This window comes from Entelurus aequoreus, linkage group LG02, assembly GCF_033978785.1.
Source record: "Entelurus aequoreus isolate RoL-2023_Sb linkage group LG02, RoL_Eaeq_v1.1, whole genome shotgun sequence".
NCBI classification, from domain to species: Eukaryota; Metazoa; Chordata; class Actinopteri; order Syngnathiformes; family Syngnathidae; genus Entelurus; species Entelurus aequoreus.
In genome coordinates this window covers 90,645,636-90,658,648 of record NC_084732.1, presented here as the reverse complement: position 1 = coordinate 90,658,648, position 13,013 = coordinate 90,645,636, and the positions used below count along the sequence as shown (strand labels likewise).

Genomic DNA, 13,013 nt, shown 5'->3' with positions numbered 1-13,013 from the left:
ATAAGAAGGAACATGTGACCTCTGACCTGACTCAGATATTTATTGTAATGAAATAAGAAGGAACATGTGACCTCTGACCTGACTCAGATATTTATTGTAATGAAATAAGAAGGAACATGTGACCTCTGACCTGACTCAGATATTTATTGTAATGAAATAAGGAGGAACATGTGACCTCTGACCTGACTCAGATATTTATTGTAATGAAATAAGAAGGAACATGTGACCTCTGACCTGACTCAGATATTTATTGTAATGAAATAAGGAGGAACATGTGACCTCTGACCTGACTCAGATATTTATTGTAATGAAATAAGAAGGAACATGTGACCTCTGACCTGACTCAGATATTCATTGTAATGAAATAAGAAGGAACATGTGACCTCTGACCTGACTCAGATATTTATTGTAATGAAATAAGGAGGAACATGTGACCTCTGACCTGACTCAGATATTTATTGTAATGAAATAAGAAGGAACATGTGACCTCTGACCTGACTCAGATATTTATTGTAATGAAATAAGAAGGAACATGTGACCTCTGTCCTGATGGATAAGAAGTTTCTAGTAGAGAATAAGAAGAAAGGCGACCTCTGACCTGACGGATAAGAAGTTTGTAGTCGAGAATAAGAAGAAAGGTGACCTCTGACCTGACTAGTAGAGAGTCACTTCTCTCCAGCATCTTCCTTCTTGCTTTGCTCTCCTTCCATTAAAGCTTTGTGACTTTCTCCTGCACAAACTTCCTGCTCATCACTCCTGTTGTCCTCCAGAAGATCTTCTTGGTCTCCATGCGAGTGTCCAGAGGAAGAAGACCTGTCTTCAGCAGAGGAACTTCTCTTCTTGCTCCTCTTCTTGCTCTTCTTCTTGCTCTTCTTGGAGTGTTTGTGACGGCGACCTTGTTTTCCTTCCTTCCTCTCCGGGCTGAGACCGACTTTCTTCTCTCTCCGTTCTTTGCTTCTTTCTGCATCTCGGCTCCAGCTGTGTCTTCTGTCTCCATTCTCATCTTTGCCGTTGTTCCTCACCTGCTTCTTTGAGTCCTTCTCCCTGCTCCTGGTGTCTCTGCTTCTGCTCCTGGTGTTTGGGCTTCTGCTCCTGGTGTCTGGGCTTCTGCTCCTGATGTCTGGGCTTCTGCTCCTGATGTCTGGGCTTCTGCTCCTGGTGTCTGGGCTTCTGCTCCTGATGTCTGGGCTTCTGCTCCTGGTGTTTGGGCTTCTGCTCCTGGTGTCTCTGCTTCTGCTCCTGATGTCTGGGCTTCTGCTCCTGATGTCTCTGCTTCTGCTCCTGGTGTCTGGGCTTCTGCTCCTGATGTCTGGGCTTCTGCTCCTGGCGCTGCGCTCCGTGTCCCTCCTGTGCCAAGTCCTCCTGTGAGACCTCAGGGACCTGGGAGGACTGGAGCTGCGCTGACGGTGTCGCCAGGTGCGCTCCGAGTGGCTTCCTCTGACGCTGTGGTCAGGTGACAGGTTCAGGTCCCGGTCCGCCTCCCAGAACTCATTGGCAGGGTTTCTGAAGACGTGCAGGAAGTTACAATGTTTGCCTTTGGGACATCTGTTCCTGTCAAAGAGTCCTGAGGGAACATGCACACTGGAACGTTACAATCTTGGACCTAACACACATGTTGTCTGGACTTAACTCCTGACTCATCGAGGATCTCAGCACACTAAACAATGAAATCACTTTGATATTTTTCATGTTCATAAAGAATAAACAGATGTTTTTCCTCTTCGGGGCTCCTCTCAAGTTTGGTTCCAGGGACCTGGAAAGGTCTCAGTCATAAAAGTGTTTCAAATAAGTCATATCTTTATTTTATTTGATCATTCAACTCTTAGATCTCTAGATCACTTCCAGGTCTATCTGTCCATGTAAAGTCCAAACATTTTATCGCCTTCTTTCTTTATGGCAAAATATGCAATCATTAATTTGATGTGAAGTCATTGAAGCTTTAAATAGGTCAATAATTCACAACGTTGATTTTGATTCATTATTATGTTTGAGCAATGACACTTTTTACAAATCTACCACTAAAGTTCTTGGGTATCCACTCATACCATATCGGAATAAAAGTGGGCTCACAGGTGACGGTGGCAGAGAAGAGGACTGTGGAAAAACCAGTGAGCATCCTGGATGATGCCAGTCCCCCTCTGCATACTGTTTGTTGTCAGTAGCCAGAGGAGCCTGTTCAGTACTAGACTGCTTCATCCCAAGTGCAGGACTAATAGACTCAAAAACTTTGTCCCACACACCATTAGACTGTACAACTCCTCTCTGGGGGGGAGGGGGGGTACTAGGATGACAGGGGATGCAAAACAATAACAGTGCAATACTTTTTCATAACATGGTCACTACTGTCTAGTTTCTCTGGTTATATTCTTATTTTACTGTTATATTTTTATTCTCATTGTTGCTTTTTATTTTTATTCTATTGTAATATTTTTCTATTTTGTTTCCAATTATACCCCCATTATTTACTTTTTACTTTTTAAATTCGATCTCAATTCTGTACACTGCTGCTGGAATTTTAATTTTCCTGAGGGAACTCTCCTGAAGGAATCACTAAAGTAATATCTATCCATCTATTTGGTATATATTGTATATATGTTATAGACATAATATAATATATCTGTATATATATTATTCTGTACACATATTATGTATATATTCGTATATATGTTAGATTTTTTTATCGCTATATTAGTCTATTTATACCTGCATTGTCCTTTCCATCCTTACACTTTCCATCATTGTAACTGAGCTACTGTGTTGAACAATTTCCCTTGTGGATCACTAAAGTTTGTCTAAGTCTATCTATCTATCTATACAAGTCTTCAAATAAGTCCTACAGGAGATGGCAAAAAGCCGCTGCCTGACCAGGACTCAGAAAATGTGCAGAGACTCCTCCCACCCCCACCAAGGACTGTTTTCACTGCTGGACTCTAGAAAGAGGTTCCGCAGCCTCCGTAGCAGAACCTCCGGGTTCTGTAACAGCTTCTTCCCTAGTTTGTATCATTCTTCCCTTAATCCCCTCAATTCCCCCCAAAAATGGATGAAGTGGCTGGAATATAAAGACAATATAACATACATCCATACACCTGGATGCATATGCAAAAGTGCAATATATTTCTATTTATTTATATCTGCACCTTATTGCTTTTTTATCCTGCACTACCATGAGCCAATGCAATGACATTTCGTTCTTATCTGTACTGTAAAGTTCAAATTTGAATGACAATAAAAAGGAAGTCTAAGTCTACATCTATCTGTTGATAAGTTGTTTGTTTCATGGCCTTCTTGTCAAAGAATGACTTCCTTATATGGCAAACTAAATATATAAAATATTTTCCCCAAAGTGAAATATTTGTAATTGAAGCTTTAAATAGGTCAATAAGTCATAAAATTGATTTTGTTTCATTATTTTTTTTTAAACAAAAGTTTGCTCACCTTCTCCTCATTCAATTTGTTTTCTTTATTTTCATGACTATTTACATTGTAGATTGTCACATCAAAACTATGAATGAACACATGTGGAGTTATGTACTTAACAAAAAAAGGTTGAATAACATGTTTTATATTCTAGTTTCTTCAAAACAGCCACCCTTTGCTCTGATTACGGCTTTGCACACTCTTGGCATTCTCTCCATGGGCTTCAAGAGGTAGTCACCTGAAATGGTGTGCACTTCACAGGTGTCATAGTTTTGATGTGACTATCTACAATGTAAATAGTCATGAAAATAAAGAAAACACATTGAATGAGGAGAAGGTGTGTACTGTATATATATAAAATATACTGTGGCGTTACGTAGTTTGCGTGCACCGTGCATCTGGCTCCTCCCCCTGTTTTTACTCCTGCAGATCTTTACGTGCACATCCAAAATAATATCTCTGTGTCAGTGCGGACCATGACGACAAAGAAAACAACAAGTTGATGAAGACTTCCTACATCCTTAAAGACATCACAAAGACTATTTACATTAGAAACTCCTTTTAAACTATTGTAAAATGATGCTTTTATTTCGTTGTTATCCCTTGCACCTGTTTCATGTTTCTTTAGTTTACTTTTCTTCATGGTAGTTTGGTTTCAGTGTCTTAAATGAGCCATATGTAACAATGTCATGTCAAGTCAGTTAAAGGAGCCCTATGTAATAATGTCATGTCAAGTCAGTTAAAGGAGCCCTATGTAATAATGTCATGTCAAGTCAGTTAAAGGAGCCCTATGTAATAATGTCATGTCAAGTCAGTTAAAGGAGCCCTATGTAATAATGTCATGTCAAGTCAGTTAAAGGAGCCACTATGTAATAATGTCATGTCAAGTCAGTTAAAGGAGCCATATGTAATAATGTCATGTCAAGTCAGTTAAAGGAGCCCTATGTAATAATGTCATGTCAAGTCAGTTAAAGGAGCCCTATGTAATAATGTCATGTCAAGTCAGTTAAAGGAGCCATATGTAATAATGTCATGTCAAGTCAGTTAAAGGAGCCCTATGTAATAATGTCATGTCAAGTCAGTTAAAGGAGCCCTATGTAATAATGTCATGTCAAGTCAGTTAAAGGAGCCCTATGTAATAATGTCATGTCAAGTCAGTTAAAGGAGCCCTATGTAATAATGTCATGTCAAGTCAGTTAAAGGAGCCACTATGTAATAATGTCATGTCAAGTCAGTTAAAGGAGCCCTATGTAATAATGTCATGTCAAGTCAGTTAAAGGAGCCACTATGTAATAATGTCATGTCAAGTCAGTTAAAGGAGCCACTATGTAATAATGTCATGTCAAGTCAGTTAAAGGAGCCATATGTAATAATGTCATGTCAAGTCAGTTAAAGGAGCCATATGTAATAATGTCATGTCAAGTCAGTTAAAGGAGCCATATGTAATAATGTCATGTCAAGTCAGTTAAAGGAGCCATATGTAATAATGTCATGTCAAGTCAGTTAAAGGAGCCCTATGTAATAATGTCATGTCAAGTCAGTTAAAGGAGCCCTATGTAATAATGTCATGTCAAGTCAGTTAAAGGAGCCCTATGTAATAATGTCATGTCAAGTCAGTTAAAGGAGCCATATGTAATAATGTCATGTCAAGTCAGTTAAAGGAGCCATATGTAATAATGTCATGTCAAGTCAGTTAAAGGAGCCCTATGTAATAATGTCATGTCAAGTCAGTTAAAGGAGCCATATGTAATAATGTCATGTCAAGTCAGTTAAAGGAGCCATATGTAATAATGTCATGTCAAGTCAGTTAAAGGAGCCCTATGTAATAATGTCATGTCAAGTCAGTTAAAGGAGCCATATGTAATAATGTCATGTCAAGTCAGTTAAAGGAGCCCTATGTAATAATGTCATGTCAAGTCAGTTAAAGGAGCCTTATGTAATAATGTCATGTCAAGTCAATTAAAGGAGCCCTATGTAATAATGTCATGTCAAGTCAGTTAAAGGAGCCCTATGTAATAATGTCATGTCAAGTCAATTAAAGGAGCCCTATGTAATAATGTCATGTCAAGTCAGTTAAAGGAGCCCTATGTAATAATGTCATGTCAAGTCAGTTAAAGGAGCCCTATGTAATAATGTCATGTCAAGTCAGTTAAAGGAGCCCTATGTAATAATGTCATGTCAAGTCAGTTAAAGGAGCCCTATGTAATAATGTCATGTCAAGTCAGTTAAAGGAGCCCTATGTAATAATGTCATGTCAAGTCAGTTAAAGGAGCCCTATGTAATAATGTCATGTCAAGTCAGTTAAAGGAGCCATATGTAATAATGTCATGTCAAGTCAGTTAAAGGAGCCATATGTAATAATGTCATGTCAAGTCAGTTAAAGGAGCCCTATGTAATAATGTCATGTCAAGTCAGTTAAAGGAGCCATATGTAATAATGTCATGTCAAGTCAGTTAAAGGAGCCATATGTAATAATGTCATGTCAAGTCAGTTAAAGGAGCCCTATGTAATAATGTCATGTCAAGTCAGTTAAAGGAGCCCTATGTAATAATGTCATGTCAAGTCAGTTAAAGGAGCCATATGTAATAATGTCATGTCAAGTCAGTTAAAGGAGCCATATGTAATAATGTCATGTCAAGTCAGTTAAAGGAGCCATATGTAATAATGTCATGTCAAGTCAGTTAAAGGAGCCCTATGTAATAATGTCATGTCAAGTCAGTTAAAGGAGCCCTATGTAATAATGTCATGTCAAGTCAGTTAAAGGAGCCATATGTAATAATGTCATGTCAAGTCAGTTAAAGGAGCCATATGTAATAATGTCATGTCAAGTCAGTTAAAGGAGCCCTATGTAATAATGTCATGTCAAGTCAGTTAAAGGAGCCCTATGTAATAATGTCATGTCAAGTCAGTTAAAGGAGCCATATGTAATAATGTCATGTCAAGTCAGTTAAAGGAGCCATATGTAATAATGTCATGTCAAGTCAGTTAAAGGAGCCATATGTAATAATGTCATGTCAAGTCAGTTAAAGGAGCCATATGTAATAATGTCATGTCAAGTCAGTTAAAGGAGCCCTATGTAATAATGTCATGTCAAGTCAGTTAAAGGAGCCCTATGTAATAATGTCATGTCAAGTCAGTTAAAGGAGCCATATGTAATAATGTCATGTCAAGTCAGTTAAAGGAGCCCTATGTAATAATGTCATGTCAAGTCAGTTAAAGGAGCCATATGTAATAATGTCATGTCAAGTCAGTTAAAGGAGCCATATGTAATAATGTCATGTCAAGTCAGTTAAAGGAGCCCTATGTAATAATGTCATGTCAAGTCAGTTAAAGGAGCCCTATGTAATAATGTCATGTCAAGTCAGTTAAAGGAGCCATATGTAATAATGTCATGTCAAGTCAGTTAAAGGAGCCATATGTAATAATGTCATGTCAAGTCAGTTAAAGGAGCCATATGTAATAATGTCATGTCAAGTCAGTTAAAGGAGCCCTATGTAATAATGTCATGTCAAGTCAGTTAAAGGAGCCCTATGTAATAATGTCATGTCAAGTCAGTTAAAGGAGCCATATGTAATAATGTCATGTCAAGTCAGTTAAAGGAGCCATATGTAATAATGTCATGTCAAGTCAGTTAAAGGAGCCCTATGTAATAATGTCATGTCAAGTCAGTTAAAGGAGCCCTATGTAATAATGTCATGTCAAGTCAGTTAAAGGAGCCCTATGTAATAATGTCATGTCAAGTCAGTTAAAGGAGCCCTATGTAATAATGTCATGTCAAGTCAGTTAAAGGAGCCCTATGTAATAATGTCATGTCAAGTCAGTTAAAGGAGCCATATGTAATAATGTCATGTCAAGTCAGTTAAAGGAGCCATATGTAATAATGTCATGTCAAGTCAGTTAAAGGAGCCGTATGTAATAAAGTCATGTCAAGTCAGTTAAAGGAGCCATATGTAATAATGTCATGTCAAGTCAGTTAAAGGAGCCATATGTAATAATGTCATGTCAAGTCAGTTAAAGGAGCCATATGTAATAATGTCATGTCAAGTCAGTTAAAGGAGCCATATGTAATAATGTCATGTCAAGTCAGTTAAAGGAGCCCTATGTAATAATGTCATGTCAAGTCAGTTAAAGGAGCCATATGTAATAATGTCATGTCAAGTCAGTTAAAGGAGCCATATGTAATAATGTCATGTCAAGTCAGTTAAAGGAGCCATATGTAATAATGTCATGTCAAGTCAGTTAAAGGAGCCATATGTAATAATGTCATGTCAAGTCAGTTAAAGGAGCCCTATGTAATAATGTCATGTCAAGTCAGTTAAAGGAGCCCTATGTAATAATGTCATGTCAAGTCAGTTAAAGGAGCCCTATGTAATAATGTCATGTCAAGTCAGTTAAAGGAGCCATATGTAATAATGTCATGTCAAGTCAGTTAAAGGAGCCATATGTAATAATGTCATGTCAAGTCAGTTAAAGGAGCCCTATGTAATAATGTCATGTCAAGTCAGTTAAAGGAGCCATATGTAATAATGTCATGTCAAGTCAGTTAAAGGAGCCATATGTAATAATGTCATGTCAAGTCAGTTAAAGGAGCCCTATGTAATAATGTCATGTCAAGTCAGTTAAAGGAGCCATATGTAATAATGTCATGTCAAGTCAGTTAAAGGAGCCATATGTAATAATGTCATGTCAAGTCAGTTAAAGGAGCCCTATGTAATAATGTCATGTCAAGTCAGTTAAAGGAGCCCTATGTAATAATGTCATGTCAAGTCAGTTAAAGGAGCCGTATGTAATAAAGTCATGTCAAGTCAGTTAAAGGAGCCATATGTAATAATGTCATGTCAAGTCAGTTAAAGGAGCCATATGTAATAATGTCATGTCAAGTCAGTTAAAGGAGCCCTATGTAATAATGTCATGTCAAGTCAGTTAAAGGAGCCCTATGTAATAATGTCATGTCAAGTCAGTTAAAGGAGCCCTATGTAATAATGTCATGTCAAATCAGTTAAAGGAGCCATATGTAATAAAGTCATGTCAAGTCAGTTAAAGGAGCCGTATGTAATAATGTCATGTCAAATCAGTTAAAGGAGCCATATGTAATAAAGTCATGTCAAGTCAGTTAAAGGAGCCGTATGTAATAATGTCATGTCAAGTCAGTTAAAGGAGCCCTATGTAATAATGTCATGTCAAATCAGTTAAAGGAGCCATATGTAATAAAGTCATGTCAAGTCAGTTAAAGGAGCCATATGTAATAAAGTCATGTCAAGTCAGTTAAAGGAGCCGTATGTAATAAAGTCATCATTAATAAATCATGTTTTTGTCCAAAACCTCTAAGTGATAACTGTAGTTCATATGATCATTTCTAAATGACATTTACATATTGTTATTGTTTTCATTTCCAAGCCCCGCCCTCCACCGTTTGACTATTGACGTTTAATGCCTCTCTCTAGTGATAGTCTTCTAAGGCCTTCATGTTGACAAGTTTGACTATTGACTATTGACGTTTAATGCCTCTCTCTAGTGATAGTCTTCTAAGGCCTTCATGTTGACAAGTTTGACTATTGACTATTGACGTTTAATGCCTCTCTCTAGTGATAGTCTTCTAAGGCCTTCATGTTGACAAGTTTGACTATTGACTATTGACGTTTAATGCCTCTCTCTAGTGATAGTCTTCTAAGGCCTTCATGTTGACAAGTTTGACTATTGACTATTGACGTTTAATGCCTCTCTCTAGTGATAGTCTTCTAAGGCCTTCATGTTGACAAGTTTGACTATTGACTATTGATGTTTAATGCCTCTCTCTAGTGATAGTCTTCTAAGGCCTTCATGTTGACAAGTTTGACTATTGATGTTTAATGCCTCTCTCTAGTGATAGTCTTCTAAGGCCTTCATGTTGACAAGTTTGACTATTGATGTTTAATGCCTCTCTCTAGTGATAGTCTTCTAAGGCCTTCATGTTGACAAGTTTGACTATTGACTATTGATGTTTAATGCCTCTCTCTAGTGATAGTCTTCTAAGGCCTTCATGTTGACAAGTTTGACTATTGACTATTGATGTTTAATGCCTCTCTCTAGTGATAGTCTTCTAAGGCCTTCATGTTGACAAGTTTGACTATTGACTATTGATGTTTAATGCCTCTCTCTAGTGATAGTCTTCTAAGGCCTTCATGTTGACAAGTTTGACTATTGACTATTGATGTTTAATGCCTCTCTCTAGTGATAGTCTTCTAAGGCCTTCATGTTGACAAAGCCATGTTTTAATGACTTTAAAGACATGACTCATGTTGTTGATCATGTGGAGAAGTGAGGGTAAACCAACGTGTGCTCACCACAAATGGCGTTCTTCCAGCGAGTGACAGGACAGATCTGACAGTGAAGCTGCTTGCCGGCGTAGAACCTCCCGTTGAACTTGATGAGAGCGTCTCTGCACTGCTGCTCACTGCTCACACACAGAAGGAGAAGTTGCTCCAAACTTGACTTTCTTCAGCAGACTGACTTGTGCACACTTACATGTCAAACTGCACTGACTTGTGCACACTTACATGTCAAACTGCCCTGACTTGTGCACACTTACATGTCAAACTGCACTGACTTGTGCACACTTACATGTCAAACTGCACTGACTTGTGCACACTTACATGTCAAACTGCACTGACTTGTGCACACTTACATGTCAAACTGCACTGACTTGTGCACACTTACATGTCAAACTGCACTGACTTGTGCACACTTACATGTCAAACTGCACTGACTTGTGCACACTTACGTGTCAAACTGCACTGACTTGTGCACACGTATGTGTCAAACTGCACTGACTTGTGCACACTTACGTGTCAAACTGCACTGACTTGTGCACACTTACGTGTCAAACTGCACTGACTTGTGCACACTTACGTGTCAAACTGCAGTGCACACTTATGTGTCAAACTGCACTGACTTGTGCACACTTACGTGTCAAACTGCACTGACTTGTGCACACTTACATGTCAAACTGCACTGACTTGTGCACACTTACGTGTCAAACTGCACTGACTTGTGCACACTTACATGTCAAACTGCACTGACTTGTGCACACTTACATGTCAAACTGCACTGACTTGTGCACACTTACATGTCAAACTGCACTGACTTGTGCACACGTATGTGTCAAACTGCACTGACTTGTGCACACTTACGTGTCAAACTGCACTGACTTGTGCACACTTACATGTCAAACTGCACTGACTTGTGCACACTTACGTGTCAAACTGCACTGACTTGTGCACACTTGCGTGTCAAACTGCACTGACTTGTGCACACGTACGTGTCAAACTGCACTGACTTGTGCACACTTACGTGTCAAACTGCACTGACTTGTGCACACTTATGTGTCAAACTGCACTGACTTGTGCACACTTACGTGTCAAACTGCACTGACTTGTGCACACTTACGTGTCAAACTGCACTGACTTGTGCACACTTACGTGTCAAACTGCACTGACTTGTGCACACTTACGTGTCAAACTGCACTGACTTGTGCACACTTACATGTCAAACTGCACTGACTTGTGCACACTTGTCAAACTGCACTGACTTGTGCACACTCACATGTCAAACTGCACTGACTTGTGCACACTTACGTGTCAAACTGCACTGACTTGTGCACACTTACGTGTCAAACTGCACTGACTTGTGCACACTTACGTGTCAAACTGCACTGACTTGTGCACACTTACGTGTCAAACTGCACTGACTTGTGCACACTTACGTGTCAAACTGCACTGACTTGTGCACACTTACATGTCAAACTGCACTGACTTGTGCACACTTACGTGTCAAACTGCACTGACTTGTGCACACTTACATGTCAAACTGCACTGACTTGTGCACACTTACATTTCAAACTGCACTGACTTGTGCACACTTACATGTCAAACTGCACTGACTTGTGCACACTCACATGTCAAACTGCACTGACTTGCGCACACTTATGTGTCAAACTGCACTGACTTGTGCACACTTACGTGTCAAACTGCACTGACTTGTGCACACTTACGTGTCAAACTGCACTGACTTGTGCACACTTACATGTCAAACTGCACTGACTTGTGCACACTCACATGTCAAACTGCACTGACTTGCGCACACTTATGTGTCAAACTGCACTGACTTGTGCACACTTACGTGTCAAACTGCACTGACTTGTGCACACTTACGTGTCAAACTGCACTGACTTGTGCACACTTACATGTCAAACTGCACTGACTTGTGCACACTTACGTGTCAAACTGCACTGACTTGTGCACACTTACGTGTCAAACTGCACTGACTTGTGCACACTTACGTGTCAAACTGCAGACTTGTGCACACTTACGTGTCAAACTGCACGTACACGTTCCCTCGCAGGTGAGGTTCATAGTTGCAGCTCACCTGCAAACACAGTCATTTCTCCTTTATGTATGGTGCGCCTCAGGGTTCAGTCCTACAACTAGTTACATCTTCTCTTATATGTGTGGTGCACCTCAGGGCTAACAGTCCTACAACTTCTCTTATATGTGTGGTGCCCTCAGGTCATCCTACAACCAGTTCATCTTCTTATATGTGTGGTGCACCTCAGGGTTCAGTCCTACAACTAGTTACATCTTCTCTTATATGTGTGGTGCACCTCAGGGCTCAGTCCTACAACTAGTTACATTTTCTCTTATACGTGTGGTGCGCCTCAGGGTTCAGTCCTACAACCAGTTACATCTTCTCTTATATGTGTGGTGCACCTCAGGGCTCAGTCCTACAACTAGTTACATTTTCTCTTATACGTGTGGTGCACCTCAGGGCTCAGTCCTACAACCAGTTACATCTTCTCTTATATGTGTGGTGCACCTCAGGGCTCAGTCCTTACAACTAGTTACATCTTCTCTTATATGTGTGGTGCACCTCAGGCTCAGTCCTACAACTAGTTACTTTTCTCTTATACGTGTGGTGCGCCTCAGGGTTCAGTCCTACAACCAGTTACATCTTCTCTTATATGTGTGGTGCACCTCAGGGCTCAGTCCTACAACTAGTTACATCTTCTCTTATATGTGTGGTGCACCTCAGGGCTCAGTCCTACAACTAGTTACATTTTCTCCTATACGTGTGGTGCGCCTCAGGGTTCAGTCCTACAACCAGTTACATCTTCTCTTATATGTGTGGTGCACCTCAGGGCTCAGTCCTACAACTAGTTACATTTTCTCTTATACGTGTGGTGCGCCTCAGGGTTCAGTCCTACAACCAGTTACATCTTCTCTTATATGTGTGGTGCACCTCAGGGCTCAGTCCTACAACTAGTTACATTTTCTCTTATACGTGTGGTGCACCTCAGGGCTCAGTCCTACAACCAGTTACATCTTCTCTTATATGTGTGGTGCGCCTCAGGGCTCAGTCCTACAAACAGCTACATCTTCTCTTATATGTGTGGTGCACCTCAGGGTTCAGTCCTACAACTAGTTACATCTTCTCTTATATGTGTGGTGCGCCTCAGGGTTCAGTCCTACAACTAGTTACATCTTCTCTTATATGTGTGGTGCGCCTCAGGGTTCAGTCCTACAACCAGTTACATCTTCTCTTATATGTGTGGTGCGCCTCAG

At 39.8% G+C, this 13,013-nt stretch overlaps 1 protein-coding gene across 2 annotated transcripts in view; it reads right to left on the bottom strand.

Moving 5' to 3' along the window:
- Positions 1-273: 273 nt before the first annotated feature.
- The window catches only part of zrsr2 (zinc finger (CCCH type), RNA-binding motif and serine/arginine rich 2), a 33,163-nt gene continuing 20,423 nt past the window's right edge, over positions 274-13,013 (bottom strand). Inside the window, exons 9-12 of one of the 2 annotated variants that reach the window (XM_062034507.1) lie at positions 11,765-11,820; positions 9,741-9,850; positions 651-1,564; positions 274-598 (exon numbers count right to left, since the gene is read on the bottom strand). In XM_062034507.1, coding sequence (XP_061890491.1) covers positions 666-1,564; positions 9,741-9,850; positions 11,765-11,820 — 1,065 coding nt within the window. In that variant the 3' untranslated portion in view covers positions 274-598; positions 651-665. Of the gene's footprint in view, positions 1,565-9,740; positions 9,851-11,764; positions 11,821-13,013 lie in introns of both variants that reach the window. The other variant, XM_062034501.1, reaches the window with a different exon arrangement.